At 42.2% G+C, this 27,510-nt stretch overlaps 9 protein-coding genes across 9 annotated transcripts; 5 read left to right on the top strand and 4 right to left on the bottom strand.

Moving 5' to 3' along the window:
- The first annotated feature begins 808 nt into the window (after positions 1-808).
- Positions 809-3,289, top strand: BCR41DRAFT_420483 (hypothetical protein). The gene is made up of 3 exons (XM_022029907.1): positions 809-1,526; positions 1,630-3,059; positions 3,172-3,289. The coding sequence occupies exons 1-3, from the start codon at positions 951-953 to the stop codon at positions 3,272-3,274; spliced, it is 2,109 nt and encodes a 702-aa protein (XP_021883264.1). The 5' UTR covers positions 809-950; the 3' UTR covers positions 3,275-3,289.
- A 60-nt stretch (positions 3,290-3,349) lies between these two features.
- On the bottom strand, positions 3,350-5,672 carry BCR41DRAFT_420482 (kinase-like domain-containing protein). Its single transcript, XM_022029906.1, has 5 exons — positions 4,782-5,672; positions 4,379-4,657; positions 4,103-4,238; positions 3,761-3,981; positions 3,350-3,652 (listed from the first exon to the last, which is right to left on the bottom strand). Exons 1-5 carry the CDS (start codon positions 5,423-5,425, stop codon positions 3,463-3,465), a joined length of 1,470 nt encoding a protein of 489 aa, XP_021883263.1. The 5' UTR covers positions 5,426-5,672; the 3' UTR covers positions 3,350-3,462.
- BCR41DRAFT_385017 (hypothetical protein) lies at positions 5,583-9,434 on the top strand. Its single transcript, XM_022027630.1, has 5 exons — positions 5,583-6,650; positions 6,788-6,821; positions 6,926-7,110; positions 7,254-7,602; positions 7,721-9,434. The coding sequence occupies exons 1-5, from the start codon at positions 5,909-5,911 to the stop codon at positions 9,378-9,380; spliced, it is 2,970 nt and encodes a 989-aa protein (XP_021883262.1). The 5' UTR covers positions 5,583-5,908; the 3' UTR covers positions 9,381-9,434.
- An 88-nt stretch (positions 9,435-9,522) lies between these two features.
- Positions 9,523-10,732, bottom strand: BCR41DRAFT_420480 (hypothetical protein; the record flags this gene model as incomplete). Its single annotated transcript, XM_022029905.1, has 4 exons — positions 9,523-9,608; positions 9,749-9,889; positions 9,979-10,099; positions 10,187-10,732. The coding sequence occupies 4 exons, from the start codon at positions 10,730-10,732 to the stop codon at positions 9,523-9,525; spliced, it is 894 nt and encodes a 297-aa protein (XP_021883261.1).
- Positions 10,733-11,354: 622 nt separating this feature from the next.
- BCR41DRAFT_394278 (hypothetical protein) lies at positions 11,355-12,866 on the top strand (the record flags this gene model as incomplete). Its single annotated transcript, XM_022028632.1, has 3 exons — positions 11,355-11,724; positions 11,998-12,165; positions 12,265-12,866. The coding sequence occupies 3 exons, from the start codon at positions 11,355-11,357 to the stop codon at positions 12,864-12,866; spliced, it is 1,140 nt and encodes a 379-aa protein (XP_021883260.1).
- A 696-nt stretch (positions 12,867-13,562) lies between these two features.
- BCR41DRAFT_394277 (translation initiation factor eIF 4e-like domain-containing protein) lies at positions 13,563-15,131 on the top strand (the record flags this gene model as incomplete). The annotated part of the gene is made up of 5 exons (XM_022028631.1): positions 13,563-13,591; positions 13,733-14,285; positions 14,441-14,623; positions 14,726-14,862; positions 15,017-15,131. The coding sequence occupies 5 exons, from the start codon at positions 13,563-13,565 to the stop codon at positions 15,129-15,131; spliced, it is 1,017 nt and encodes a 338-aa protein (XP_021883259.1).
- A 289-nt stretch (positions 15,132-15,420) lies between these two features.
- BCR41DRAFT_420478 (hypothetical protein) lies at positions 15,421-19,908 on the top strand. Its single transcript, XM_022029904.1, has 2 exons — positions 15,421-15,556; positions 15,689-19,908. Exon 2 carries the CDS (start codon positions 15,839-15,841, stop codon positions 19,802-19,804), a length of 3,966 nt encoding a protein of 1,321 aa, XP_021883258.1. The 5' UTR covers positions 15,421-15,556; positions 15,689-15,838; the 3' UTR covers positions 19,805-19,908.
- A 260-nt stretch (positions 19,909-20,168) lies between these two features.
- BCR41DRAFT_403211 (secreted lipase) lies at positions 20,169-21,245 on the bottom strand (the record flags this gene model as incomplete). The annotated part of the gene is made up of 3 exons (XM_022029348.1): positions 20,169-20,263; positions 20,349-20,452; positions 20,560-21,245. 3 exons carry the CDS (start codon positions 21,243-21,245, stop codon positions 20,169-20,171), a joined length of 885 nt encoding a protein of 294 aa, XP_021883257.1.
- A 1,211-nt stretch (positions 21,246-22,456) lies between these two features.
- BCR41DRAFT_320045 (hypothetical protein) lies at positions 22,457-27,415 on the bottom strand. Its single transcript, XM_022021379.1, has 6 exons — positions 27,181-27,415; positions 26,995-27,086; positions 26,667-26,873; positions 23,211-26,534; positions 22,979-23,097; positions 22,457-22,838 (listed from the first exon to the last, which is right to left on the bottom strand). Exons 1-6 carry the CDS (start codon positions 27,374-27,376, stop codon positions 22,616-22,618), a joined length of 4,161 nt encoding a protein of 1,386 aa, XP_021883256.1. The 5' UTR covers positions 27,377-27,415; the 3' UTR covers positions 22,457-22,615.
- Positions 27,416-27,510: the final 95 nt, after the last annotated feature.

The raw sequence follows: 27,510 nt of genomic DNA, 5'->3' as shown, positions 1-27,510 counted from the left end.
TGAGACAGACATGAATTGAATGTGAATCTTTAAAAGTACATGTACTTTGTACTCTTTGACAGACTGACTTTATTGGAGAGTAATTTGGAATCTTTTGCTGTTCATTTTAGCCTACAAGGAGGATGGTTGTGCAAATGTTGCATGTGCGCAAATCATGTCACAGACAGAGGCTAGGTTGGGAAAGCGTCGATTCCGTTTTTACTTCTTCTCTCATACCTTAATCCGCTTACTTATAGACTAAGGTATTCACAAGTAGACAAATACATTACAAACTTTCCCTGGGTTTCTTCCCCCCCTTCTCTGTTTTCATCCTATTGTCCTTATTGTCCTATTGTTGTATTGCAATAGTTCTACCGGTAAGCAATTGCAGCAATTGAACTTATGGCAGTGTGGCTTGTCCTTCATCTGCATAATCTGATCTTTCGATCCCTCCAATTGCAGATTTTATTAGCCTAAGACCACGCTGGATACAAATTTGCTAGACATGTTGAGGTTGAGGATAGGCAAAAGGACAGACATGCCACGGTGTTACAGAGATCAAGAATATTTGACGCAACTGTTGCAACAAAACACGAGTCGAATGCCAAACCTTGGTTTCTTTTCCTTCTGTCTCAAAAAAATAAAAATAATAAATAAATTCATGCCGACTGTGGCAACAGAGTTTGGTCAAACAATTTAGTTTTTCCCGGGCGTAGTGCACAAGGAACAGGCAGGGGAACCGTTGTGAAGACGAAAGGTCACACAAAGACAGGTCGTTCACTACAACTCTCTGTCTTTTGCTCATCTAGTCCATAATTCCATTCTTTCTCTTTCATTCATTCATTCATTCGTTCATTCATTCATTCATTCATTCGTTCCTTACTCCTTTCATCTACTCCTGTTTCTATCTCTCCACTCTACTCCACTTCTTTTCATTATTTTGTTTATTTCTCGTTATTAACAGGAAGTACATGATGGAGTTCAGCTCTTTCCTTCCGTCTTTTCCGCCGTCAAGATCCAATTCAAGGCGAGTCTCTTCTATGAGTGCCTCTTCGCCTGTTAGCAATAGTCCTGTACCAAGTCCGGAGCCTGCTGTCGCACCTATGCCGCACCTCAGCGCTAGCCGGGTTCTGTTCGAAGAGGGCCTTTATAGCGATGTCACGGCCATTCTACAGGTCCCAGGATCACTCAAAAGGACACTGAGCCTTCACTCACGTATCCTCAGCAAAGAGAGCGATTTCTTTGCGTCGCTCTTCGCAGGAAAGAAGGATCTAAATGAAAAGACCATTACTTTATTGGATGACCGAGACAGCAATGATTCCCAGGTTATAGAGATTCAATGTGTTGATGCATTAGAGCTTTATGCGATTGAGGCTTCACTGCGGCTATTATATACCGGTAACTGGTGCTCCGATCGTGATCTCCAGATAAGCTCATTAAATGCTCGCATTAGGCGTGGCATGGATGTTATGAAGCAAGCAGCAAGGTTCGGTCTCAAAGGAACTACCACTGCTTTGCTTCAAGAGGAGATCACTCAAATGTGCCAGGTACAAATAAAAAAAAAAAAAAAAAAAAAAAATCCTGGACAAACTACATGTATGAATATTATTCATTTACAATGTATGTGTCCTTTTTTATTTCTTTTTTTAGACTCAGCCGGAGCTAATGGAAAAGCTTAGCAGATCATTGAGAGCAGAAGACCGTGAGGACGACCAGGCGATCCTAAAGTTTGAGAAGGATGCATTACAGCAGATGTGCAGAGTCGCAGTAACTAAGGTTGAGATCAGGGATCACTGCGAAATAGCCATTGCACGGAATTTGTATGGACCTAAGAAATTTCGCGACTTTTGCTCTAAGGCTACAGTTCAGTTATCGGAACTCAGACCTGGGTACATTTTTCCACCTGGAGGACAGGAATCTATTTATTTATTGAAAGGTGCACCTTCCTTGCCTCTGCATCCATGCAGAGCCTCCAATGTCGAGGCCTTGCGTCAAGTCGTTGATTATTATACTGCCTATAATTCACAGCGACCCTTGCGAAAACGCGAGTACTATGTAATTCCTAATGATGATGGCCCAAGTGAGGTAGCCGCCCGAGACCCAAACATTCCTACATTTTACAGGATTGCATTCACAACAGGATATCATTGGCTCATGGATCAGGTGATCAAGGTTTGTGCGCCATTTGAGCTGATCATTTTATTGCTCAAGGACGCTGTGGATGAGAACTCAGACTCTCGCAATAATGTATATTTTGGAGAGTTCGCAACGAACAGTGATGGCGATGTCTACTTGCAAGGGGTCAATTATATAGCGGATGGACTTTTACATGCCTTCCAGGACCCTACACTGGAATCGTTCCGCAACCCTGGCGCTTCAGGATCTCTATTGAACATGATCTCATATGGTGTTACCTCATTAACAGATCTTCCACCACTCCGGGAAAAACCGAAGAGTAAGAGTAAGAGTAAGAGTAAAGATGCTGGGGTTGCACAACACCAGGAGTATCCCGCGCTGTCGACATTAGTTATGGAGTTTTTATGGCAAGTCCTACAGCTAGCATTAAAGAGACCACACCACCTGGAATTTGTACAACTGTTACTGGATTCGATCACAAAGGTTGCACCCTTAGCACCGTTCGAGGTGGTGGACCGTATTGAAGAGCGTCTTGCAGAACTACTGGAGGAAACCCGCAAGAAGATCGTGGAGCAACGTGGGGATACCGAAGCTGCAGATGAAGAAGGCGCAGACGATGATGAAAAGATCAACGATAAAGACGAGAGTGATAACGCAGATGCATTAGAGGATGAAAAGGAACAAGCTAATACTCCTATCAGACCGCGGACTATTCCTAATAACGGTACTCATAGTGAGATATCTGCTGGGAGAATGGATGATTTTGATGACCGCACATCGATGGTCAGCAGTGTTTTGTTAACTTCAGAAGTTTCTCATGTCACAAGAACCGCCCCTATCTTCAGCACGAAAGAGGATGATGCGTCATCTTTGCATCCGGAGGAAGAAGAGGGAATAGAGCCTGGGGCAGAGGTTGAGGTTGAGGTCGAAGCGCCATGGATGAGGTGAGACAAGCAGGAATATGAAAGTCAATTTAAACTAACGTCAGATTCAGATGAATACGTTTTTAACTTTTTTTTTTTTTTTTTTTTTTTTTTTTCTGTCATGATCTCATAGGCCTGAGTATCTAGAGCCTCTCTGCTTGCGGCTGCTCACAAAGTTCCCCATGAACATCCAATCTTCTTTGCTCTGGGCGATTCACGATTTGCAGCTGCTGTGATCCCTTGATATACCCATTCTTTTGACTAAAAATTATAGAGTGTTATTTTTTATAAATATTTAATATAGAGTCACTGTTTGAATTACTGAAATGATGGGTCTGTCTCTTTATTCGATTCCTGTTATAAGGAACACCCTATCCCAGCAAATAATGGTTAATGGATTAAAGATATTATTTGATGAGTTGAATTAGACCTTGAGTCGGAAACCAGTGGACTCTTGGTTTGCAAAATTAAACAGTCCACCGGTTTCATCGTCATCTTGCCCGTAACCATGCCCTGCCTGTGGGGCAGTTGGTGAAGCATTACGTCTTGCTGCCCTTTCACCTTTGGATGGCCAGGTTGGAAACATTGATGGATGTTTTGGTGGCGGAGCCTCACTAATATGTGAATGATAAAAACATGTGCTCATTATCAGCTTAGATGCAAAGTAAGATGCAAAAAGCAGGTAGGCTTTTTTTTCTTCTTTGAAATACGTGTAAACTTACGAAAAATAGGGGTGCTGGAGAGCCTCCTCAGCGGTGATTCGCTTTGCGGGGTCATAGGTCAACATTCTTGACATAAGATCGAGCCCATTCTCAGTCAAGTAGGGCAGCCGTTTCCGGAGTAAATTATAAGGTTGAACAAAATTGGGGACATGACTGGCAAAAGGTAGTTTTGAGTATCCAGGCCAGATTTTATCATTAGGCATTCCAAGAAGCTTAAAGATCTTAGTAGGATGAAAAAATAAAAAATAAAAAATAAAAGCTGCGGTCAGCTCTTTTTTTTCTTTTTTTTTTTTTTTTTCTTTCACATCATTTCATGGACAAAGTTCACGAGGAATATCGTACCTTTTCCAACTGCTCCGCTTCACTTCGTCCAGGTAAGAGTGGTTCATTATTAACAAATTCCGCAAAAATGCATCCTATAGACCATATATCAATGGCGGTAGTATAGTGTTTTGATCCGAGTAGTAACTCTGGTGCTCTATTTCTCTCAAGAAAAAAAAGGCGTTTAAAAGGTGTGTCTGTCCTGTTAGTTGTAATATGATCCAGGCATCCTATTATTGACTCATCACATCGACGAAAAAAAAAAAAAAAAAAAAAAAAAAAAAAGGCTACACCTGCCTGTACCAGAGCGTGACAACAGGTTGTGTCATCTGATCTTGTGGTTCTCCATATCGTCTTGCCAACCCAAAGTCGGCAACTTTTATCTCGCCTTGGTTGTTGAGCAAAAGATTCGAAGTCTTTAGGTCACGATGCAATATCCAGTTCTCATGCAGTAGTTCTGTCGCAGATAATAACTGTAGCATAAGCGTTTTAACTTCAGATTGCAAAAAAGGCGCTCTCATTCCGCTCATCAATTCCTTAAGATCATGCTCAATGAAGTCCATGACAATAAAGATCCTAATATGATAAGCGAAAGTAGATAATTGTCAGTCCTTTTTTGTTTTTATAGAAAAATGTTGCCATATGTTCCTTAATTTTTTTTTTTTTTTTTTTTTTTTTTAAAAAAAAGAAAGTCCCTTACTGAGTCAACTTGTCACCTACAACGATCTCACGCACATTGACAATGTGCGGATGCTTTGCTAAGAGGAGCGTGTAGACTTCACGTAAGCTTGTAATTGGAAAGCCATTTTTCTCCTGATCTAGCTTTAGCTTTTTAAGAGCTACGATTTCACCTGTCACGCGATCTTTGGCGCGATAGACGACTCCATACGTTCCTTCAGAAATTCTGTTCAATTTTTCATAATTCTCAACGCTACGACACCCTGTGAGGACGGGATGTTGTGGTATATCCGGCACTTTAATGCGATATTCTGGTACTTGCTGGTGGTGTTGATGGTGGTCAGGGTTCTTAAGTGTGGATAAGGATGAGTGGTCTCGACTCCAGTCTTGCTGATAATCAATAGATTCGCTGCTAGATTCATATTTTTGAGCTGTGATCTCGTGCTTAAGTGCAGAATCTCGACTGTGCTGTTGATATTGGAGATCTGTATCCCGCGATAAGAGACGACCAGAAGAGGTTGAGGTGGGTGTTCGACTACCCTCGCGAGATGCAGGCGAGTCTCTTGACTTTTTAAAGCGTTTCTCTCTCCGCTTTCGTCTTGAAGACTCTTCCTCATCGCTTGATGGCTCCCGAGCCCATTTAGATGCAGCAGCAGAGTGCTCCATGTTCTTTCTGTCAAGTTGTTTCCCAATTTACTAGAGGTTGCCGCGGTACTTTGCAAGTGATGAGGCAATTGTTCGTTGTTCGTTACCTCTGCGGCTTAGTAAGTAATGGTCACAACCCTGCATCTGTTAAACTTTCTTTTCTTTCTTCTCCATTATTATTCTCGTCTTTAACCGCCGCATCAGCTCTTCTTTAATTTAGGTGGATCCGAAAGGCATTTCACCATTATAATTGGTCTTACAAGGAGAAAAAAGGAGAGAAAGGATAATTGTCCAAGGACATCGTTCTCGTTCCTGTTTTAATTAGACATTGCTTTGTGTCAGAGCAGCTGCGAAGGTCCCTAATTAGAGGTGATGGCTTGTTTTTATCCTTGCAACACATCCTCGCCATTAATCCACACTCTTTCTTCAGCATTAATCTTCGTCTCTTAATAAGAAAATCTCGAACGATTTAAAAACACTCTTCCCCAACAAAATTTATCAGGCATGGACCTTGTGGATAGCATGAACACCGCTATGGACCAGGAAAAACAACATCGGTCCACACCCTCTCTTCTTGTACGCGATAACATCTCGACAAGTCAAGATAATCAGGAACCTGATCAAGAATCGATCTCAACAAGTACCACCATTACAACCCTTGGAATGGAGCCATCCACACCAAATTCGGCGCTTCCAAACAGTAGTGACAGCAATGCTGTTAATTATTCCGCAACTTCATTACTTGGAACGAACTCGACTCTAGCATCGCCTACAGAACATTCAGCCACAACTAATAATGCCACCGAGAATGCCACGGCTACATCACCTAAAGTCATCAGCTCAACGCTAAACGAATTTGTGGATGGGAAAAGTACCAATGGTGAGTCAACAGCAGCACCAATGGAGGCAGAATCAAGTGCAGAAGGAATAGAGAGAGCAGAGGGAATAGAGGAAGCAGAAGCAGTACAGTTGCCTGGAAACGAGGCGTTAGCAACAACAACAGAGCTAGCAAATGAAGAAGCAGAGTCTACAGAGCCAAAGCCTACAAAAAAGAAAAGAGGCAGACCTGCTGCGTCACCATCTCAACTCCCAGAACCCCTCGCAGCATTACCAGCATCCACCAAATTACCAGACCTTGAGGATTTCAACCTGAGGGCAGAGCAGACTAAAAACCCATTGTTTGTCGCGATCTGTAAAGTTTTACTTGTCTATGGCAACCATTGGCAGAGCGCCATGGATCTAGTCGGTAAGTTCTTGTTATACCGCGTCTGTGATGCTTTTTTATAATTTTCATTGGTTATGCACGGAAATATCGAGGATGGCATTCTAAGTTCTTTTTGGTTTTCTCTCATGTATGCTTATATATTTGTTGATTACTATTAGATGGTGTGCGGCATTTCGGTCTTGCAAGCCTTGGGTATGAACTCTATTGATTGATGTCGAAGCATGAAAGAGGGCTTTTTTGTTTTTTTAAAAAAAAACTATGTTAATGGACTGACGAAACTTGCACGATGCATCTAGTGGTCGGACACCAAAGGGTACTATACAAGGCGCTATATCGACAGGATTGGCTTTAGCACAAGCTCTCAAAACGTTTGAGCCAATTGAAAAGTTGCGGTTGAATAGTACAACATATTATCGAATGGATCTCAGAGTACTGGAAGAGCCATCATCAGATGCTAGAGAGTCTTTTGAAGCCGGAAATGGTAAGACGTGTCCTTTTTTTTTTTTTTTTTTTTTTTTTTTTTTGAAAAGCGAAAAATTTGTATCTAATAGGTGCTGTATACCACAGTTTACGTATTCACACAATGATCAACTAACTTGCATAATTTTTTTTGTTATGGAGTAGATACAAAAATTAGAACTACATCAACCATACGTAAAAAAAAACCAGCGGGAAGGAAAAAAAAACGCAAACCTGTGGCGCCATCATCAGACACTTCGGACTCAGATAGCATGGAGGAGGATTACAATGATGATGAGGACAGGTCCTCAAACGGCTATTCAAAGCCATCTTCAAAGCGAGTGCGAACAGATTCCCCTCCTATGCAACAAAAGATTCTTGCTAAGCAAGATATGCCAAATGGCCTCAAAAAATTACCAAAGGGTTATGTTTATGACACAGATATCAACCAATCAGCACTTATGAACCTATCTATCAATCCTACACAAACTGGGGAGTTCATGGAGCATCTGAAGTATGTTTTTTTACCAGGGATCTTTGGGGATGTCACCAAAGCTATGACACAACCGGTGATATAAGATTTTACTCATTAATATTATCTTGCTATTTATTTATTTATTTTTTTGTATTAGAGGTCAACAGGCACTATTGGAAATTGAGTATCCTGACAAGCGGTCACAATATGGTGTTGATCTTACAAAGGAGCCAATGTGGTTTGCAGTGGAGCAGCAAACTGGTTATACTTATCCTCGACTAAGGACTAGCAGACGTGAGAGGCTAACTAAACCAGACTGTGAGGATGGATATGCAGTGGCTGATTTGAAGCACAGTGAAGGGTATTTGGGGCGATTGTTTTGTATTACTGATGGTCATGGTGGACGGGCTTGCTCATCGTTTGTAATCGCGACGATACCTGGCGTAATGCAGGTGATTTTGGGAAAATACAAACCCGAGGATTTGTCTTTGCCTGATGTCCAGGAGACTGTGAAAACACGTATTACAGAGGCAATCCGGCTGATTGATAAGGAGTACCTTGATCATAAGAAACAGCAATATCTGCTTTACAAGGCCAAAAAACTCCAACACGATCCTGGCAGTGATGGTACGACGTTGATTGTTAATATATTCATCGACAAATGGCTCATCTGTGTGAACGTTGGCGACAGTCGAACAATTCTAAGCACCAGAGACATGACAGGACGATGGAATGTGGATTTCTCCAGTGAGGACCACACCCCATCACTGGAACGACTTGCACAGACAATCTATGCTAATGGTGGCGAGTTTGTGACACACGACGATAAGGTGATCAGGTTTGATCCCAACTTCAAAAACGATAAAAAACATCGACAGTCACTAAAAGAAGCACGGATACGAGTCAAGAATGGTGCATCAAATCTTTATGGTATTCCTTACCGAACAAGGAATGGACAAGCAGCCTCGATCAACCTGGGGGCCTGCATTGGCGATGTATTGTACAAGCTGGACCCTGTCAAGCCGATTCTGAGCAGTAAACCTGATATTACGTTCATCGATATCTCTAGCATTCAGCATGGTTATTTACTGATGGCATCCGATGGATTGTGGGACTATGTGATGCGAGGAGGCAAAATGCAGGACCAGAACGCTGCAGTCTCCCAATTTGTGGGAGACAAGATTGATCGAGGTTGGACTCACCAGAGAATTGTCAGTACATTATCGGATCGCGAAGGAATGACGGGGCTGTACACGGATTCGATTCAGGAATATGATGACTTTACTGCCATCTTAGTAACCATTAACAGCACCCAACAGAATGGGACTCAAGGTTTAGAGAAAAAGTCAGAACCGGAGGGTGAATCAGCTCAGCAAGAAGCCTCCGAGACTGCATTCCTTAGTCACCAGGAGCAGCACCAACAAGAGGATACACCAGCGATAAATGGAGGTGAATCTGTAGTAGTGCAATCATCTGATGTTGAACCTGCCAACAATGAGGCTGAGCAACCACAGACTTTAGCAATGCAAGCGGACGAGGACATGGGGCCTATATCTCCCAAGAATTTACAATCATCTATATCTGAACATCTTCCTAGACGGAGCTCTGAAGCTGAGACAAATATTTCAGTGGAACGGATGGATATTGACGAGGGTGAGGATTCCGGTCCTGAGTCAACTCTAACGGACGTTGATCTCGACGATATGTCGACAGATCTAGATATATCGCCGTCTCAGGACCAAGACCAGAATATGGATGAAGTTATAGATCCGATTGCAAGCCCAGCACGCAATTCATCCGAAGACATTGACATTTGATGATGCAAAGAAGACAAATATCCACAAACAATACAAAATTAAATCCCTGTACAGTACTTTTTTTTTTTTTTTTTTCTTTTTTCTGTAATAAAAAATGCTAATACAAAGATATCCGCGTTCACAATAAATATGTGTTTAGTTTTTATTGAGACTTGTGAGTAGCAGCAATAGTGGGGATAGAGGGAACGAAGAGAATGGGCACATAGACGAGGAGCATGACAGCGGTTTCTAAGACATTTAAAGTTGTGTGAGTTTTAGTTGTGCCAGAAAGGTTTTATTTTATTTTTTTATTTTTTTTATTTTTTTTATTTTTTTTATTTTTTTTTTTATTTTTTTTATTTTTTTTTTTATTTTTTTTTTATTTTTACCTGCAACCCAGAAGCCAAGCAAAGGCGACCATTTACTATCTCGGCTAAGGATGTTTCCATTGTCAAACAAGGCCCAAAGGTTCTGAATAAATGTTTGTTTAGGGTCGTTTTCGTGGTACCTGACGATGTAGGCACCAAACACTTACATATATTAAGAAGGGTAGTTAAAGTATGAAAATTAGAATATGTAATAATGCTAATAATAAAAGAGGTATTGGTTGAATACATACAGGTGGAAACAACAGAGACACCCTGGAGTATATAGAAAATACAGGTCAAGGTGAGACGGGACTTGTCGCCAGGCCTAATCAATGTACCCTTCAACCAGACATAGACTGGGATATAGACAGCCTTTTGATGATGGATTTGTTTTAACTGTTAGTTTTTTTTTTTTTTTTTTTTTTCCACGAAAACCTTTTACTCTTCTAATAAATTTACCGGAAGCAAGATGACACCCATACTCAAAAGCGTAAAGAGTATCCTGGATGTGAAGAAATCCGTCAATGGATATTGGAGACCAGCTCGCCAAGCAACATAATCGCTTGGGTACATAAAACGATTATAGCCCATACCCAAGATTGCACAGAAGCAAGTGTAGGCATGAATCCAATATTTGTGGTAAGACATTGGCAATGATTCTTTTGATTGAGTTCTTTTCAAGGTTAGAGATCTTATTTTAGAGTAGGTAACATAGTAACCAATGATGCCTAGCAGGACATTGGTGAATGCAAAGAGAGTCGGCAAGATTGCATGGATTTCGTTCTTATCACCAAGGACAAACATGGATTCCCAGCCGGGATTGTCCCAGAGGAGGTAGAGGCCAGAGGGAGCAAAGATCAAGGATAGGAATAGGAGGGTGTAAACAAAAGAAGGAGCGGACCAGAAGGGAGTTTGAAAGGCAATATTTTTGGAGATCGATCCAGCAGAGCATGCGGCAAAGACGGCTCCGAAAGAGAAGCTCCAAAAGACATCGACTTCAATCATGGCTTTTTTTTTTTTTTTTATTTTCCTTTAGAAACAAGTTATATTGTTAAGTCCTCTGGATCAGTAGAAAGCGAGAGAAGGTAAATGAGGGATGGGATAAAGGAAAAAAAAAAAAAAAAAAAAAAACCAGAAAAAAAAAAAGAAAAAGACCTTTCTCGGCATTGCTTGATCTCACCTCTTTAGAATCCTGTAGTTGTTCACTTACTGTCACTCTTCCGAGCCGAAAGATATAGCATTTGCATGAATGAATGTCATGCAACGCTTACAATGCCAATGTTACAAATAAAGCCAACCCAACATTTATGCACATGCATATGTGTTTGGAAATTTAGAACAAATCCTTTAATAATATGTCCTTAATTGGATGTTCGTCAGAGTTTGTTTCCTCCACTTATTTGAGGAAGAGGATATATACTAGAAGCCATGTTTTTTGTTGTTTGTCTGGTTCAGAGCTCGGTTGAAGAAGCGTCGCAATCCAGTCATACAAGTACTTCGAATGTAAACAAATATTGACTATATTCACTCGGCTGACACTTTCCACTCGCGCGCTTGTCTTCTTCTCTTCTCTTTCCTCTTCTCTTCTCTTCAACTTCTATCCATTTCCTAATTCTGAAGCCTCAATATGAAGGATATAGGCGCAGCGTCAATGTCCAATAGGACAGCCGAACCAAAGCAACAAGAAGTGACAGCAGCAATAACAAATGTAGTGTACATCCCTGCGACACCAGGAACGCAATTTGGCGGAGAACTCTTTGACAGGACAGTGGTTCGACTCTCGGCATCGCGCTACTTCCCGAAACGTCTTGTGGAAATATGCATTTTGATGGTAGAAATCATCATACTAAATATACCTGAATGGATATTGGGAGAGAAAGGCCTGCCAAACGTGCCTCCAGTCGAAAAGCGGATTGCAAGTTCTATCGCCTCCAGCAAAGTGGTGATTGCAGATGCAGTTTCCAAAGGCGAACGACGCAAGGTAGCTGTAATAACAGGTAATCTAAAAAGTAATAAAAAAATAAAAAATAAAATAAAAAATAAAAAAAACTAAACGTTCTTATATTCATGCCTTAAAAAAAAAAAAAAAAAAAAAAAAAAACTCTAAGGTGGTGCAAACGGAATAGGATTGATAACCGCGATGGCTCTCGCCGAGGCAAATTACCATTTGATAATTGGTGAGTGCATAGAATGTTCATTTCTTGTCAAAAAAAAAACTAATATAACGCGCGATCCTTAACATTCATTGACATTTGAATGTACTATAAAAGGCGATAGGGCGACCGAAGCTGGTATTCAAGCGGTTAAATCAATCAAAGCCAAGACGGGTAACATGAACGTGGAGTTCCTCTATCTTGATCTCGGTTCCCTCAAGGACGTACAGGCCTTTGTGCAGAACGTATCCAAGCGCACCTCTGCTGTTGACCTTCTTATCAACAGTATGTATATCAGCTTTGGCCAAGGAGGCAAAGAAAAATGAAGAAAAGAAGAACCCTTCCATAAAATTAACGCTTTATTTTCTCCTTTTCTTCCATTAGATGCTGGCGTGATGGATTTACCAAATTTCCGGCCCACGGCTGAAGGTCATGACAGCCAATTTGGAATCAATCATTTGGGGCACTATTTCCTTACATATCTGCTGTTACCCTTAGTCAAGAAAGCACCTAAGGCCCGCATTGTGATGCTGACATCATCAGCGCACTATGGGGCGACTGAGATCAATTATCGTGGCATTACATCTGCCAAGTATTATGATCGTATCCATAACTATTGCTCATCTAAGCTGGCAACCGTGCTGTTTGTCCGTCATCTAGCTCGTAGCCTTGCTAAGACACATCCTAATATCACCGTAAACTGCCTGCACCCTGGCGTGTGCTACACAGGGCTATTCAACTATTCCTGGACATTGTACATTATTACACGACTCGGCTTCAAATATCTGTTGAGGACACCAACACGGGGCGCGAGAACAGTCTTGTATCTTGCGTTGAGTGAAGAGGTCGAAGGGATCTCTGGAGAGTTTTGGTTTGATGAACGAATCCGACAGCGTAACCCTGTAGCTAATGATTTAAATCTTCAGAAGGAGTTGATGAGGTATAGCAACAAGGCTGTCGGCTTTATGGAAGACCAGGATCTGTAGGAATACAAATATACTTTTTTTTTTTTTTTTTTTTTTTTTTTTTTTTGATAAAGGTCCATCAGGATACATGTATTTAACTATTTGCTTTTCTACAAACTGAGACATATGATCATGTGATCAGCCACGAGATTTTTCAGAAGAAATGTCTTCATCACTCCAACACAAACAGCAAACAGAATAGCGCTTGTCGCCTTCTTCTATTGCAACTCCTGACAAACTTGTTCTCCTTGAAATACAAAATATAATCTCAAGACAAGAGGGATAATACTAAGAGAGAAAGATTGATTTCAAAACATTCGTGACATCTAAATCAGATCCTTTACCATTTTCCATCCGTTTCCCCCTTTTCTTTTCCCTTCTTTTCCTTCTCCTTCCCTTACCCACGTTTTGCATTCATCGCCTCGTAGGGCTTCTAGTTCTTTTTTGAGGTAAGAGGAGAAGGGGGCTTCTGTTTTTTTTTACTTGAGATGCATCTGTCAGTCAAGAAGAGAGTATGCGTCGTAACTGAATAACCCATAAACTGGACCTGATCTGACCATTTTTTCGTGTTCATGCACAGATCAGCATCTTGTACATCAATTTATATTCTTTATATTTTCACATTTTCGCCTTTGTCTCTTGACTTTTTTTTTTATTTTTATTTTTATTTTTTTTTTTAAAGGAAGAAACTAAAGACAAACATATCTACATCAACCCATGGAATCTGCTTGGGGTACTCGCAAGTCGTACGTTTTCTTTGCTTTTTTTTTTTTTTTTTTTGTCTCGTGTATTATCGTGCTTTTTTGAACTCAAAAAGCTGATCACTCAATTTCGACCCAAACTTTAAACCATCGCCTGGGTGTTGTCTCTCACTCCATTCGATATAGAACTCGCACTCAAGGCGATGGAAATGCATCCACGACAGGTAGCAGCGGAGGCAGCTCTAAACTAGTGCAATTGCAGAGGCAGAGTTCTTCTGCTGGACTTGGATTGGCAGCATCTACCTCGGGTCCGGCGTCATCATCCAGCGCGGCCAGCAATGGACCCACGATCTCTGGAGGTGCATTGGATTTTGGCGGCAGTATTAGTGGCGGTAGTGGTGGTGGTGGAAGTGTTCGGGGCGAATCAGGGCAACTTCACTACAGTTCCAAACTTGCTCACGGTATCTCAGGGAATCAAAGTCGACCTCCTGCTGTCACAGGTGGAGTTTCTAGCAGCAGCGTAGAATCATCTGGATCAGGATCGGGAACAGGTACATCTGCAGCGGGATCCACTGTTGCAGGAACCTCAAAATCGACTGCTGTCCCCTTGACTGGTATAAGCACTGGATCACTGCACCCATTGCACTTCAACTGGGTGTTTTGGTTCATGCATCGTGCTCCTGGTAGCAAAATTGTGAATTATGAAAGCTCAATGAAGAAGATCGCCACCTTTGGATCGGTATGAAGCGTTATTATTATTATAATCAGGTTTGAGAAAATTTAAAAGGTTGTTTATCCTTTTCTTATTTTTTAAAGCAAACCCCAAATACTCACCCACTCTTTCTTCCCTCCATTTAATATATTTATTGGGTGATTGGATGTCTCTGATGATAGGTAGAGGACTTTTGGGCTGTATATTCGCATCTAAAACGACCTCATGAATTACCAACTGTAAGCGACTATCACTTGTTCAAACAAGGTGTGCGACCTGTGTGGGAAGATGCGACCAATATTAATGGAGGCAAATGGATTGTCCGGTTGAAGAAGGGACTAGCGAGCCGTTATTGGGAGAATCTGGTACATAACTCAATACCCATCTTTAATTTTTAATTATTGCGAATCCGATATAGTGCGTCTCTTGCTAACCGCCTTTTTTTTTTTTTTTTTTTTTTTTTGAAGGTGATGGCTGTAATCGGAGACCAGTTTGATGTTGGATCTGAAATCTGTGGCGCGGTGTTGTCGATCCGTGGAGGCGAGGACATCCTTTCGCTATGGAACCAGTCTGCACACGAAGGGCGTATCAACTTGAAGATTAGGTAACTCTTACATGGATACAAGCTGATATTCGAAATAAGACGATCTAGAAACGAAATATTAACAATCTTCTTATTTTCTCGTATAAAAAACAACCACAAAACAAAAACAAAAAAAAAAAAAAAAAAAAAAAAAAAATGACGCTCGATCTTGTAGGGACACAATGAAGCGAGTACTGAATCTACCTGCAGACACGATTATGGAATATAAGACACATAATGATGCACTCAAGGATAACTCCAGCTTCAGGAACACGGATGTGTTCAGGTGAACAGCTTGTTGCTGTCAATACCTAAGGCCTGTTCTCATACCATGTTAAAAGAAAGCTTCTTCTGATACTGAGTTTGATGAATAGTAATCATAATAACAATAAAAAAAAAAAAAAAAAAAAAAAAAGGCTGGGCTTTGACATTCAATTTCATTCTTTGATAACAGATTTTGATTTGTACGCCACCAAATAGATCATGCATACCACGTGAGAACAAAACGACTTTGGCCCCGTAATAAAAATCATTAAAGTTGTGTGAGTCGTGTCTCTCTTTGATGTTGCCTGACGCATTCATCTTTTCTTGCATTTCAATGAAGTGATTGGCAAAGTTTTGCACATTAGCCTATAAACTTCATCTGTGGATATACCTTCCTGGGAAGCGTGTTGAACCCTATCGTATTATTTTACCATTTTTAGTGGAGTGACAAGTAGGAGAGTTTCCATCTTTTTTTTTTTTTTTTTTTTTTCCACTTTGGGATCCTTTAAACCTAATATACCAAGAACTTTTTCATTACATATACCCTACTAATATCAAACACTCCTTTCATATATACTTTTAGCCAGTTGGCTTTGGCAGCATAAAATCCTTTATCAGGCATACCCTAAAGGCTTTCTCGATTCAGAAGGGCAAACAAGAATCAGGGCTTATTATTATTATTATTATTGTTGTTGTTGTTGTTGTTACAAAACATATACGCATAAAAAAAAAAATGTCGTCCAGCATCTTAGCACTTTTGCCGGATTCGATTTCCGCGCTGCTCCTTGACAACTCTATTATTCAGTCGCCGATCCCAACATCACCATCCAAAAAAACCCCATCTACCTCAACAACCACAACAACATCTTTGGATCCTCGGATTCTTAGGTCTTGGCTTAAACAGATCCCGCGTTCGACTTGGATCCGTCTTGGATCTGAATGCCACAATTCAGGATTTGCAGCGGAAGCAGCAGTGGCGATCAAGGGGGCCAAACCTGCAGCTGCATCTTCCGTTTCCATGTTCTCAACCGCGGCAACTGCAGCCAGAGCTGCAGCTTTACTATCCGATAACGGAATCCCTAGGATCCTGAAGACCATTGAGCGCCGAAGACGACAATATCAACAATACCAGCAAGAGCAAGAGCAACAAAAAAGTGCCCGGAGCATATCTGGAGAAGACAAAAAAGTGGAAGAAGAAGAAGAGGAGGAGGGTGCTGCAACAGAGACACGACCAGCATTATGGGACCTTTATGAGTTTTATAAAACACATTGCTCATCGACGTCGCCACTATCATCAGCACTCAAGGAAAATGGTAAAGGGAAGAGACGGATTCCAGGAGGTTCAGAGAATAATCGCCATCATCATCAGCCTCAGTTTTCACCCTGGCAACTTGAATTTCTAAAATCTGGATGTCCTGAATTGGTGATCCAGGTATTTTTGGACACGTTTTTAGAACACGGACCACGACACGGTTTCGAGCGTGATCTTCCTATAGACTTGATTGAAGCTCTAGATTATGAATGGCGTTCGTCATCACCATCACCATCATCGTCATCATCATTATCAACAGCTGCCACAGAAACCAGTGCTGCCACAGTAGTAGAGACGGCAGCAATAGCAACAGTGGCGGCAAAAGCATCCAAGAGAGCCGTGCTGGCATTGATTCAGACTCTAATTTCATGTCGCCGATATGCAAAGAATCATAATCGTGATTCAAAGCAGGCGGCGGCCGCTAGAGGGCTCGTCCTTGGGGTACTCGGACGGAAAAAAGGTTCGTCTGCTGAGCCTATGACTGTTATAACAGAAGCTGGGTCGACAACAGCAGCGACAGGGGTTGATATTAACAAGTTTGATGAGCAACAACAGGAATTAGACCAGGCTTGCCATCAGCTAGCATTATTATTAGCGGAAGCATGTGCAGCGCTGGAAGTATTCTTTGAGACAGAACGTGGACGGAATCTTCCAAAGCTTTTAGCTTTGTATCAACAAGAAACCGCAGCGGATGCCAAAATGCAATCAAGATCTAGTGGTAGTGCGGGTAGTAATGTTGGTGGCATCGGCACTAGCGTCAGTGGAGGTGGATCTGGATCTGGGCTGGACAGAGGTATCAAACGACCACTCGTCGGAGGAGGGGCAAGTGGTGTTGGTAGCGGCTTCAATGGATCGGATCCTCTAGATCCTGTTTCAAGGAAACGTCTCAAAAGTACTGGAGGAACCGAGACAGGGGGATCACTCAGTGTAGTCTCGTCAACATTGTCTCCGACAGCAGCGTCCAGCCCTTCTTCTTCTTTATCAACACCAACAGGGGTATTAGGACAGCAGCCCTCACCTGCGTCCCCGTTGACAACTGTGGCGTCACGTGATAATAGCGCCGACGGCAACAATGGAGGCGATAAAACAAATACAAAGCCGTTTAAGACCACCTCTCAATTTGTGGACCAGGCGATGACAGGATATGCATCCGTGCTTGCCTCACAAACATCGTCTGCTACTGGCGGTGCTGGAACTGGAGTTGGAGTTGGAGCCGGAACAGGGGCCGGCGGTAGCTTTGTACCATCTACACACCTGCCATCCACTTCAACTCTTGCAAGCAGCGTGAGTGCTCATCAACAGGCCAAACTCTCGAACCCACTATGGTCTCCGATCATGGGCTTGACTCATCTACCACAATTACCAACCAAATATGCTGCTCAGGCGGATTCCGAACTGGAGCGGTGGATCACATTGCTAGGGCATATGGATGGGGCAGTCTTCTCTGAAAAGCTGGTTGGGTTGATCAAGTCAGTTTATCCAAGCGACCAAAAGTTCCTGTTAGACCAGATCTTGATTGATTTTATGTGTTGGGATGGAAGTGGTAGTAGTAATAGTGGCAGTAGTAGTAGCGGTGGCATTGGTGGTGATCGAGATCGAGAGCTTGGTGCGGAAGGGCTGGCTTTTTCAGCAGCAAAGTACTTGAAGGAAGGATTGGTCAGTAATAATGACGCAGCAACGATGGCAACAGCAACATCAACAACATCAGCAACAGGGGCGTTAACAATGAAAACAAAATCAAATATTAAGACAGGACAATGGGTCATGGAAATGATCATGAGTGCGTTAGTGGGTCTCGTAATTAAACCAGAGGAGAGCAGTTCCTACCTAGAACCTGGGTCTAAAAAATGGATAGAGCCAATTGAGTTTCCAGCCGATACTTTCACAGCTAGTGGCACTAGTGGTAATAATACTGTAAAAAATGCAGGGGATGGTAGTGCGATGGCATCATCAAATACAGCTGCTGGCACAGTATCCATATTACGTCCATCTGCAGCGTTAGGAGGCACCAAAAAGCGTCGTGTTCGTAACTTGTATAACCGTCGAGTGAGTCCATTTTATGCAGTGCTGACAATGTTCCAAACAAAACGCGTTGTGGGTAGAATCAGCGGGATGATCTACTCGAGTGGGGACGATTTGCCAGACGACTTGGCTGGCGCAGGAGCAGGAGGCATTGCAGACTCCGGTGCCGGCGGAGTTGCCGGGCTGGATGCACAGGAACTTTTGAAGCAAGTCAGTGAAACTAGCTCGATCACAAATGCAGCACCTAAACTAATGTTGAATGAGCTGGAAGAGCCTGATCCAATGGTGGCCAAAATGGACCGTAGAAAAAAGGCAAAGAAGTTGAAAAAGCGCGAGAAGAAAGTCCAACTCAAGTTACTGAAAAAAATGGAGATGGAAGGAAGGGTTGTCCACGGTGAAGGAAATACCATATTAGGAGGCGGAGGGAGTAGTGGAGGCAGTGGAGGAGCGAGCAATTTCAGTATTAAAGATTTAGATGCAGAGGAAGAGATTGACCGAAGAGCCAAGATGGACTTGGATGAGCAGGCAGCGGATGTGGAGGCACAACTAGCAGGCTTCAGCGGCCTGCGATCGGATAGTAGTGTGTTGCCTAAGAATGGCAAACAGAGCGACAAAACAAAAGATGGTGACCATGAAGCTAAGAAAGAAAAAGATAAGGATGAAGATAGGGCACAGAGTATAGGTGGTGTTGAGAGAGATGAAGACGCTCCTGATTCACCGCCGAATCATCAGCCGCATGATGATGAAGAGGATGATACTGAGGCCTTAGAGCTGGCTAGACAGGTGGAAGCATCTCGTATAGTGTGCCAGGCGCCTCTCAATGTATTAATGTTTATTTTGCAGTACTTAACGCGAGCTAACCAATCTGGGGCCCTGGATTCATGGATTACGGATGCCCTGTCTGCAACATTACCAGCACTGCAGATACAGTATTTTGAGTGGATGCTATGCTGTTTAGCCGTGGCACTAACTTCACCATGGACTTCATCATCATCGACGTCAGTTGGTGAAGCTGCTGTAGCTGCAGGATATGACTCTGGAGATGTTGTAGTGTTCGAGGAGGAATTACTTCGATTGCTCGCTGTTCTTTTAACAGCTCAAGGAATAGGGTATGATCCTGTTCGAACTGCAATGGAGAATGTAGAGCGGGCACATCGTGATCTCATGAGAGGAGGGAAGGGAGAGAATGCTGCTACCAACGAACAAACGAAGGCTAGCCCTGAAGACGGACTACGAAGAGGAGAGAGAGGAGAAGAAACGCAGATGGAGGTAGATAATGATGTGACTACCATTGCGGAAAACCGTCCCTGTAGCATCCAAGGACCATATTGGACAAGGGTCAAGACTTTGCTTGCAAATCATTGAGTACAGTAAATTAGATGTCTTTGAGATAGCCTCAGCGCTCCAGCTCTCTTTTCTGCTAGACGTTCGTGGTAAAAGACGAAAACAATAAAAAGCGGCAATTCAACCGAAAAATTGGAGGCATCTATCATGTAGATCCTATAATGCATCTCACCAGGATCCAAATATGAAAGTTTATCGAAAGCTTTATTGAATACTATAATCTGAATCAATACAATCATGGTAGACGACCTGCGTCATTTATGAAAGAACCAACAGTAAAGTACGAGTGCATCGTTGTGTATAAGTATAAGACGTTAGCTGAAAAGCCGTAGGTCGAAGGCTATTAATTCCCTAAGGAAATCAGCCCTATCCTTCTACCCTTGACTTAGAACATCGACAAGCAGTTCGCAGTCTTAGCAGTGGCTGGATCGAGCTGGTTGAGGACGAACTGAAGGACAACCTTGGTATTGACCATGGTAACTAATAAAATAAACAATACAAAAATCAACCACTGGACTTTTCTCGTGTTCTTACATCTTAACCTTACAAACAAACAGTGACTTACGATGCTCGTTCACTGACAAAGCGCAGAGGTCCTGAAGTAAAACGTTTGTGATCTCAGGGCCCTCCTGGAAGCATGTCTCCCAAGGAGTAACGACTTCATCATATCTATTGATTGTGAATAGATTAGCAAAAAAAAAAAAAAAAAAAAAAAAGTGTCAAAGAGTATTGTGACAGATTATGCGTTATAAGTTTATAATCGAAAAAAGACATACTTGGTAGCGATGTTGGAATGGATGACGCCAAGAGCAGTGTCACCTCCAGCATTCAGCTTTTGCATGAAAGTGGAGTTCACGACCATTTGATAAAATGATGGCGCGAACGAGTCGAAGGTGGGCTGGGACGGCTCGAACATCTTCATAGCCTTAGTCAGTGTCGTGATTCCGCTCAGAGTTGTACCATGATTAATGGGAGAAACTCCAACATGTCTGTAAACCTTGCCGGCTCCGCCAAGATACTTCATCCAGTATCTCGCCAGAATACCACCTTGCGAATGCCCAACAATATCAACTTGGGAGACTTTCATCTTGCTCATGACTTCGTCTGCAAAATTGGCAAGCTCCTGGGCAGAATCCTCGATCGGAGCAAGACCTCCAAACTCGGGGATTTTCTTGTATTTGCCATAGGTGAGACCAAAGACGCAGTAGCCGCGCTTGGCCAATTCGGGCGCAAAAGTGGACCAAGAATCGACAGTGAGTAGAGTTGCATGAACCAGGATCACAGGACGAGGATGAGCAGGGGTTAACTTGCAGTCAAAATTATTCAAGCCCTCGATCGCACGTTTTTTAAGTGCAACAGATCTTGCGGGATCAGCTGGAAGGGATTGAACTTGGATAGCCGAAAGAGAAAGGACCAGGGCGGTGGCGGCAGCGCTAATGACGGAGGAGATAGTAAACTTCATTGTTGCTTAAATTTCTTTGATCCGTAGAGGAAGTGAGTGAGTGTGCTGGTGTCGTGAAAAGATAACTTGGAGGATGATGATATTCAAACAAAAAAAAAAAAAAAAAACAGAAAGATTTATCTCGCTATTTGTACTTTTTCTAAGTCGGCTGGATACACTGCATTGACATCTATTATAGTAGCAACGGTGTCGACCATGAGGAGATCAGCGTATCTTTTGGATCTCATGCAAATAATCAGAGCGCATAAAGTTAATTAAAACATTCGGTGGGGTTCCTGAACAATATTAGGCTTCGCCAGGGACGGCAACTGTCCTCATTAATGCATGTTAAAGCCGAGCTCAAACATTGTTATCAATAGTCGGTAATGTCAGTGAGCAGGGACATATTTAATACGTCCATTCCTATTAAAGAAAACGCTTTGGCGCTATTGCAAACAAGCGCGTACTACATAGCCCGGAGTTGGTTTTAGAAGAGGCAATAGAGGCAAAAGATCTTTTGGGGAAAAGACAAAGCTGAGGTACAGGGGCATACACAGATTGTTACACTTACATTATTGGATTGCAACAAAATAAAAAAAAATCTCGTGAAAGCAACTTGTTGGATCTGTTATGGAATTGACGCGCACTAGACGCAAGGTGTAACGGTGCAGTGATGGTTGCACAAGTCAAGGGACATACAAGTGATTGCCATTGTATATATGAAAAATGTTTGTTACAATTGGTGAAGGAGCTTTTTTTATCAAGGTGTGTTAATAAGCTGATTTGGCAACAAACTTGTGAGAAGCCTATCATTTCATAGTCCGTAAGGGCCTTTGTTTATTTCGTACTGCATTGTTTGGCTTTTTTTTTTTTTTTTTTAAACTACAGGCTCTAAATTTTTAGGGGTCCAAGTGTCATATATTCGCACAGAGCTCTCTCTCCCCGCGGGCGAAGCAGTTGTACAAAAGCAAAATGAGCAAGTAGTACACGGAGGAATGAGCCACTCATACGAATCAGCGACATACAAAGTCAATTAATACATGCATGTGCTTCTCCACAAGGATGAAATTGCTGCACATGCACAGTATATAGTTTGGCGGAGATATGAGCAAGTACATCAACAACTTCAATACCTGTGGGGCAAGAAGATTAAGGTCCTTTACCCCTGACCAGTTTGATGTCCGCCGTGTCTCCACAGCTAGTATGAAGTAGGGGGTATCTTATCAATTTTGCTTCGCTTTATTCAGTCACTTCGTTCAATATAATACATTGTCTGTGTTCAACTCCACCGTTCAGTACAAAACAAACTTTTGCAAAAAAAATCACGAGGAAATGCTGTATTCGCTTTGACTATAGTCGAAAAACAAAACAAGATCTATTATAGTTTCATCTTAAATAACGGATGAGGAAGAGGATGATAATGGGGAGCCAGGAGTGGTCCCTGCAGGCGAAATGATTCGGGAGGAAGAAGGAGTGTTGACCGGGACAAAATCAAATGCTGGTTCAATTTCAAAATCTTTAAGCGTCGCTTCTTTGAAATCGATACCGTATTGAGCAAAATGAGTTTTGATTGACTCTGGAGGCGAAGGAGGAGTCAGCAAAACGGTAGTCAATCTAAGAAAAAAAAAAAAAAAAAAAAAAAAAAAAGAAAGAATCATAATCAGATCAAATCAAATAAAAAGAATCTGGCAAGTGAACTAAAAAAAAAAAATAAAAATAAAAAAAAAAAAATAAAAATAAAAAAAAAAACTTACCCCTCATGGCCATTCAGGAATTGCTTAAAGTACTTTCTATAAACACGCTTCAGATCTAGGGCACTGACCTTATAGAGGTAGTTGCCGCTCATGCTCAGCTCCTCCAATGATGTATAGCCCTGGGATATGGAGAGAAAGAGAGAGAGAGAAAAACAAGCCAAATCAAACATAAATATGTGATTTAAGCAGAAGACGACATATCATAAATGCTTAAACACAAATAAGCTCTTACCCGAATAGCTCCTCGAAGGACCCAAGATAAGGCCCCACCTGCAGTAGCGCGCTCCATACATGTCTGATATGCCTGAGAGGCCATGGCGGTCTCCATCTCAAACACTGTCCCGACTACCTGTTCCCAATCCGTATCCATTCTACGAATGATATCTAAAAATGCATCATAAGCCTTAATCGGGTCCATAGCATCTCGGACCTCAAACGCCATCTGAGCCGTCCATAAATATACAGAAATGGAGCATCCGTAGGCATATCCCTGTCCACGAATCGCAGAATACAAAGGTCCCTCACTCCGAGACAAGACCTCACAGAGCAGAAGAGTTGCGTATTGATCCATAATGGTCTCCTCTGAAGCTGTTGTAGGATCGTATACAATGTCACAAGGCACGATCGAGACCAAGTATGAGGATGTGATGGATTTCAGAGGGATCAAGACACTGTTAGGCGCAGGCCCTGACCTAGACACAGACGATGAATGGCTGGAGTCCTGTTGCATATCATGATCATCATCTGCATGTGCCGCTGTTACCAGGGGACGATAAGGAGTTCTAGGGAAAGGGAAAGGATGGAGTCCAATGGACCCTGGTACGAATGATCCTGTCTTATTCGATGCCACAGCAGCGTCAACAATATTAGAGGCACGAGTCTCGTTATTGTTATTGATAATAAACTTATTAGTATTATTCAACCCATCTTCTTTGAGTGTCAGGTGTGAAGTCTTAATGGTTGTCTCGACTTCATCCTTTAAGATGCGCACGCTAGGTTGTTCCTGTTGTTGGTGGAACGGTTCTGATGGTTTGCGCTTTTTGGAGCTTTTGAGTGATTCTGAAGATATGATAGCGCCGTTGTTCCTCAATGAGGATCCTGATGTAGCCTGATACAGCTCATATGTGCGGTCCCAGATATCTGTGAGCATCCTAACGGGATCTTTCGTTCCTGAACTGTCACCACTTGTGCCAGAAGCTCCATGACCGCTAAAGCCAATAGGGACCCCAATTTGTGCAAACCCCACTACAGGCGTATTTCCGTTCCTAGTCGAGTTCATCATGATTTCTGACATGGACTGTAGCAGAGCCTGTTTGATACACTCCAATTTCTGTATGATCTTAGGGACCTGATCAGTCCTTTGTTTCATTTCCTGAACCAGCTTCTTCAAGAATGGTTCTTGACGGAATATAGAGATGGCCATATCATTGCCCAAGACCGGTGTCACAGATTCCAAATGAGCAGGATATCGGAGTCGAGCCTGGGTAAGACCAATGGGAGTATGGAGAGTTTTACAATATGCTGTAGCAGTCTCATAACCACGGACAGGCGTTGTCATACGTGTACTGACCATCGCCAACATATCACCGCCATCTCGCTTGAGCTCCATGATTTGGGTAATCAGGTTCTTAGCCACGGTGAGGACACGGTCCTCAGTGAACTGGGTGAACATGAGCACTTGTAGTAAAAGCTCGCATTGCTCCTTGAACTTGGATCTCTCAGCTGAACAGGCGAAGACAAAGAGCTCTGACAACCAGGAGCATGCAAAGATATCGTTCCCAAAACCAACGGCTGCCTCGTGCGAAACAAACGTGTTGGAGACTAAGGTTACCACAGACTGATAATCTAAAGGCTCAAAGACAATTTCTTTTGAGCCATCATCATTGACAAGGCACTTAGGCATAGTGCAAGAAGATTGGAAGATAAGTTCTTGGAAAAGAACCAAGTAAGGACGCAGGTCTTCGTCCAGGTGTGTCAAAGGCAGACATAGTTTAACATGCGTGAAAAATGTATTTGTTTCAACCACCTGGACCAATTTAAATGGCCTTGCATCATCTTTGCTCTCTATTCCTGTAGGTTCATATCGTGAGCGGATAGGGATCGTGGGGACCTTGGATGCGTCTGAAATTGGAGGCATCTTGGCGATGATCTCTGGCGTTAGATTGACTTTGTTTGCTTCTACTGCCTCCACGACCATCTGTCCTTGTTTTCTGAGGCCTTCTTCACCCAACAGATTCATGAGTTCGTTCTGGGTTTTGGATACCATCGATTTGATTGTCTTGCCCAGTTTACTATCTGGAACCATACAGACTTCTACCATAGCGGGGTCCAATAACCACTTCTTGGCAAGGTTCCTCCAGAACGAAGGTTCCTTGGTCTCGAGCTCGTCAATAATTGCAAAGATACTGCCTCGTGTTCCGATGGCTGCAGGTTTTGTCTTGTCTTTTTCTAAATAGGCGTAAGCGAGGATATCGGGAACCAAATATGCTGTCGCTGCCTCATGTGGGTCGTCTTCGATCGATTCATAAATCTTGGTACGATGTCGAGCAATAATCCGAGACATCTCTGTAGGATCAGACATGAGCCCATGGTCAACGAAATCCTGAAGAACATGCATCACCTGCGAATGGAAGTATCCTGGTTCGTATAGATCTTGGGCTTCTGCTTGAAGGTCATCACCACTATCATTGACTTCATTATGTTGATTATCGTTATCATCTCTATCATCTTCGGATCCATATTCATCCTCAGATCCTACATTCCCCTCTTCATTGCTATCTTTATCATCGTCATCATCATCTAACTGGTCCTCATCATCATCCTGCTCAATGTCACTCGAACTCTCTTCAGTGTCTGTATTATTATAGTTTCCAGAATTTGGTGACTCGCTCCTCTGATTGATTTGACTATTATCCTTTCTTCGAATTGGTACTCCTGAGAACAATAGCAGCAAGCTGCTATCAATACAGCCCTTCACATCAAAATCCACGTGGCTCGCCATAGGGTTCCGACGCTCCACAAAGGCCTGTGCAAATGGTGAAGCCGAAGTCTCATGCAGGAACCGGAATAAAATATCAAGAGCAACCATAGAATGAAGGTCAGAGGTCCCTGGTCCCAACCATCCATATCCGATCGATCCAACATCTTCATCTGCAGATGGAAAATGAATTGTGCGAGAAACAAGTCTTTTTTCTTTTTTTGAGCCCTGGTCCTGGTCTTGTTCTTGATTCTGAATCATCATGATGGGAGCATCTTCCCGACCCCTTGAGATATCCATCTCCTGAATGATATCGAAGTTTACTATATTATCGCCATCAATCCCAGTGCTAGTACCATCTGAAAGGATACGTTGTTGGATCAAGGTAGTGAATATCCGCTCTGGTTGAAGTCCATCACCTGCGACAACGATTATCATGTTGGAGGGGTTATAAAATTTTTTATGGTATTCTCGAATATCGTCATTAGTCATCTTGGGAATCTCAGCCGTTAAACCTCCACATTCGTAATAATATGTTTGTGATTTTGGGTACAATAAACGACGAAGACCTAGATCTAGCTATTTTTTTTTTTTTTTTGTTGTTGTTGTTGTTGTATCAAGTCGTTTGTAAAAAAAAAAAAATTAAAACCAAATTTTCTGCTGATCAAGTCTTCAGTTTTTTTGCTGTTGTTGTTGAGACTATCTCATTACCAGATCAGCCTCCGAGTTTTCACGTGCAGCCATTTCTGAAAAGACAACGCCTTGTTGTTTTCCTTCGCCATCAATGTGATAAACTTCGGTGACATACTGATCATCACGAAGAGTTGGATGTAGTACATGATCTAAAAATACTGGTAGAATTTCTGCCATTCCATCCCGACCCGCTGTTGCAATTGTATATCCTGTATAGTCTTCTGTCTATTCGAAAGAAAGAAAGAAAAAAGGAGAAGCGAAAGTAAATCAACATGAAATGTAAAAAAAAAAAAAAAAAAAAAAAAAAAAAAAAAACTGTTCTTGTTTCCAGACATGTAAAGCGTACAGTGTATGCATTGGTACCAGTGGAAAGACATCTGTTGGCCAATGAATCGAGGTATCCTCTATTAGGGTAGTTTTTTGATCCGCAAAAGACCACTATGAAGATAATTCATCTAAATGTTAGCAAATTGAAGTAATTAGAGGAAAAAGAAAAGGAAAAATCCAGCAACATCTGCCATTAGAGACTTACGGTGCTCCAGAGTATGAGGTAGACCACGCGAGTCTTTAACAATGGTGGGCACAATGATAGTGGCTGTGGCCTGTGGACCAGGGATATCGACAAAGACAAGTCGCATGGAGGTATGGATATGCTTATAAACTACCACAGGAATGGGTTGACTTGGCCCAGGCAGGGCTACCTGCGACTCGAGTGTGAAGTGATCCATGTTTGAATGTTAATAATGCAATAAAGTGGATGAATGTTCTGAACAAATGAATTGTTGAACTGATTCAACTAAAAAAAAAAAATTAAGGTTTTGTGTTGTTTCAGGCACAGTCATTTTTCATTTAACAGTCAAGT

This window comes from Lobosporangium transversale (genome assembly GCF_002105155.1).
Source record: "Lobosporangium transversale strain NRRL 3116 chromosome Unknown BCR41scaffold_10, whole genome shotgun sequence".
Taxonomy (NCBI): Eukaryota; Fungi; Mortierellomycota; class Mortierellomycetes; order Mortierellales; family Mortierellaceae; genus Lobosporangium; species Lobosporangium transversale.
This window is presented reverse-complemented; position numbering and strand designations above follow the sequence as displayed.

Coding starts and splice junctions, on each gene's coding strand:
- BCR41DRAFT_420482 (XM_022029906.1), bottom strand. CDS start 5,425: ATGGAGCACTCTGCTGCTGCATCTAAATGGGCTCGGGAGCCATCAAGC. Junction 4,658..4,781: donor GTAGGTGACAAGTTGACTCA/GTAAGGGACTTT, acceptor TTATCATATTAG/GATCTTTATTGTCATGGACT. Junction 3,653..3,760: donor CTCCAGCACCCCTATTTTTC/GTAAGTTTACAC, acceptor TTCACATATTAG/TGAGGCTCCGCCACCAAAAC.
- BCR41DRAFT_320045 (XM_022021379.1), bottom strand. CDS start 27,376: ATGGATCACTTCACACTCGAGTCGCAGGTAGCCCTGCCTGGGCCAAGT. Junction 27,087..27,180: donor ACCTCATACTCTGGAGCACC/GTAAGTCTCTAA, acceptor TTATCTTCATAG/TGGTCTTTTGCGGATCAAAA. Junction 23,098..23,210: donor TCCTTCGAGGAGCTATTCGG/GTAAGAGCTTAT, acceptor TCCATATCCCAG/GGCTATACATCATTGGAGGA.
- BCR41DRAFT_385017 (XM_022027630.1), top strand. CDS start 5,909: ATGGACCTTGTGGATAGCATGAACACCGCTATGGACCAGGAAAAACAA. Junction 6,822..6,925: donor TTCGGTCTTGCAAGCCTTGG/GTATGAACTCTA, acceptor CGATGCATCTAG/TGGTCGGACACCAAAGGGTA. Junction 7,603..7,720: donor GAGTTCATGGAGCATCTGAA/GTATGTTTTTTT, acceptor TTTTTGTATTAG/AGGTCAACAGGCACTATTGG.
- BCR41DRAFT_420483 (XM_022029907.1), top strand. CDS start 951: ATGATGGAGTTCAGCTCTTTCCTTCCGTCTTTTCCGCCGTCAAGATCC. Junction 1,527..1,629: donor AGATCACTCAAATGTGCCAG/GTACAAATAAAA, acceptor TTCTTTTTTTAG/ACTCAGCCGGAGCTAATGGA. Junction 3,060..3,171: donor GTCGAAGCGCCATGGATGAG/GTGAGACAAGCA, acceptor ATGATCTCATAG/GCCTGAGTATCTAGAGCCTC.
- BCR41DRAFT_420478 (XM_022029904.1), top strand. CDS start 15,839: ATGTCGTCCAGCATCTTAGCACTTTTGCCGGATTCGATTTCCGCGCTG.